Source organism: Phyllobates terribilis, unplaced genomic scaffold (assembly GCF_046119375.1).
Source record: "Phyllobates terribilis strain yellow unplaced genomic scaffold, ASM4611937v1 Scaffold_3__8_contigs__length_932513732, whole genome shotgun sequence".
In the NCBI taxonomy this organism is placed as follows: domain Eukaryota; kingdom Metazoa; phylum Chordata; class Amphibia; order Anura; family Dendrobatidae; genus Phyllobates; species Phyllobates terribilis.
In genome coordinates this window covers 904,403,846-904,406,089 of record NW_027362763.1, presented here as the reverse complement: position 1 = coordinate 904,406,089, position 2,244 = coordinate 904,403,846, and the positions used below count along the sequence as shown (strand labels likewise).

The following is a 2,244-nucleotide window of genomic DNA, read 5'->3' as shown; positions in this document are numbered from 1 at the left end:
AGATACCGGATTTTGCGGAATATAAGATGCACCCCAAATTTTGGGACAAAAATGTTTTTAATAAAATTGTGGTGCGTCTTCTAGTCAGTGTCTTACTGGGGGTGCGGTGGAGCAGAGTCGTTGCTGCAGGAAGCTGGGCATGGCATGAGTGGGGCAATTCTGTGGGCCTCAGGCTGGGTGGAGCGGATGTTCGGAGGTACGAGGGGATGTTGTGGGTGTTCGGCGGTGCGGGGGCTGTGCCGACATTTTGTGAAACCCTCTGGAGACGAGATCTCTGTGCCAGGATCTCAATCTGCGCATGTGCCACTCACGGCGGCCATTTTCCCGGAGTCCACCACACTGTATACCATGTAAGTGCGGGGGCTCCGGGCTTTCTCAAATGTCGCCACCGGAGCTCCAGCACTATCGAACACCCACAGCGTCGCACATCCAAACACCCCCTCCTCCCAGCGTGAGGCCCGCAGCATCGCCCTACTCACGCCGCCGCTAGCAGCGAACCTGGGACCTCGCTCCACCGCAGCCGGTAAGGTATATTCGCATTATAAAACGCACCCCTATTTTCCCCCCAAATCTGGGGGGAAAATGTCTTACAAAGTGAAAAATAGGGTATGTCAAGAAATGAGTTGGCACACAAATTTGGACCTTTTAAGGAGAACAAACAAAATGCTGTATAGTAAAAGTTACATATGACTTATACATGTTATATTTTATGTTTTATTGGATATCTACAGCTTTGAGGTAATATGGTACAAATCAAGAACATTATTACTTTTAATGTATATTCTGTCTATTTCTAGGTGGAACCCGATTGACTCCTGAAGACTTTGCCAGGGCCCAGAAATACTGCAAATACGCTGGTAGCGCTTTACAGTATGAAGATGTGAACACTGCAGTAGAGAACCTTCAGAAAGCCCTGAAACTGCTTACAGCAGGCAGAGAATGATGATACCATGTTCTTCTTGGGCTCTATCCAGTGATTCCACATGTGCTGTGATACCTCTGGTCTTGTGAAAAACATGCCAATAATGACTTCCGTTTTAACCCTCTTAAGAGCATTATTTAAAACCTGATATTTTTCTAAAGTCAGATATGACCTGATAATGCTCATACATTAAATTGTTTACAAAACTGGTTAATATTTCTTTATAGGATCAGTGAAGTGCAGCATGGAATATGCTTAAAGTTCTGAGAGTAGGAAAGTCATTCCCGAAAAGCACTCCTTGCTACAATGTCTGCACAACCATCATGTTCAACATGTTTCTAATGATGAACGAGATATCTATAAATTAATTCATTTTGTCTGTAGTACTTTAAATAAAATTTCTTGGTATAGCCTGACATCCTCTTTTTTTGCCTTTATCAATTCTGAAAGACATGCAAGATAATCGAAAGCACTAAATATCTGAATAAACGTAAAATATGATGTAAGGTTGATTCAGAGTAAAAGAACACATTTTTATTTTTTCATTTGAATTAGTTTACTGGTTACTAAATACTGTATTTATAAGAAGGACTTCTCTGATCCAACCAGATATTGATGTTTTTGCATTATTTTACACATGAAGAGTGGTGGAAAGATTTGGAACAGTTGAACTGACCTTTATTGCTAGGTTGTATGGTTGCCTTTCTAAAATGTCCCTATCAATAGTGGATGTGTGAATGATTTCTTTTATTCTACTCTACTGAACCTTTTTGTATTTTAGGCTCGGTGTCAGAGGTGTTTATACCACTTTAATATTTACAGAACAAATGGGGTCTGAATTCCAATTACAAGCGCATGGCTTTAATGCATGTATGTTAGATATTTAGAATAAATTGATTAAGTAAATATTTTGTTATCGTCTCAGTTTGTTTACTGAACCCTTTTTTTTTTTTTTTGAGTACACATTAGCCTACTTAGCAGGCATAACACTACAGATGACTCTATAAAACTTGTCTCGTTCACGGTGGACAACACGCAATTACACTGTTAAAGGGGTTGTGCCACCATAAAGGGGGTATCTCACCCGGAGATCAGCTGTGAGCGCAGGGGGAGGAGGTATCTCACCCGGAGATCAGCTGTGAGCGCAGGGGGGGGGGGGTTATCTCACCCGGAGATCAGCTGTGAGCGCAGGAGGGGGAGGAGGTATCTCACCCGGAGATCAGCTGTGAGTGCAGGGGGGGGGATCTCACCCGGAGATGAGCTGTGAGCGCAGGGGGAGGAGGTATCTCACCCGGAGATCAGCTGTGAGCGCAGGGGGGGGG

The 2,244-nt window shown here is 43.4% G+C and overlaps 1 protein-coding gene across 1 annotated transcript in view; it reads left to right on the top strand.

Moving 5' to 3' along the window:
• VTA1 (vesicle trafficking 1) overlaps nucleotides 1-1,828 on the top strand; it is a 243,488-nt gene extending 241,660 nt beyond the window's left edge. Inside the window, exon 8 of the mRNA XM_073672753.1 lies at nucleotides 798-1,828. Coding sequence (XP_073528854.1) covers nucleotides 798-943 — 146 coding nt within the window. The 3' untranslated portion in view covers nucleotides 944-1,828. The remainder of the gene's footprint in view (nucleotides 1-797) is intronic.
• Nucleotides 1,829-2,244: the final 416 nt, after the last annotated feature.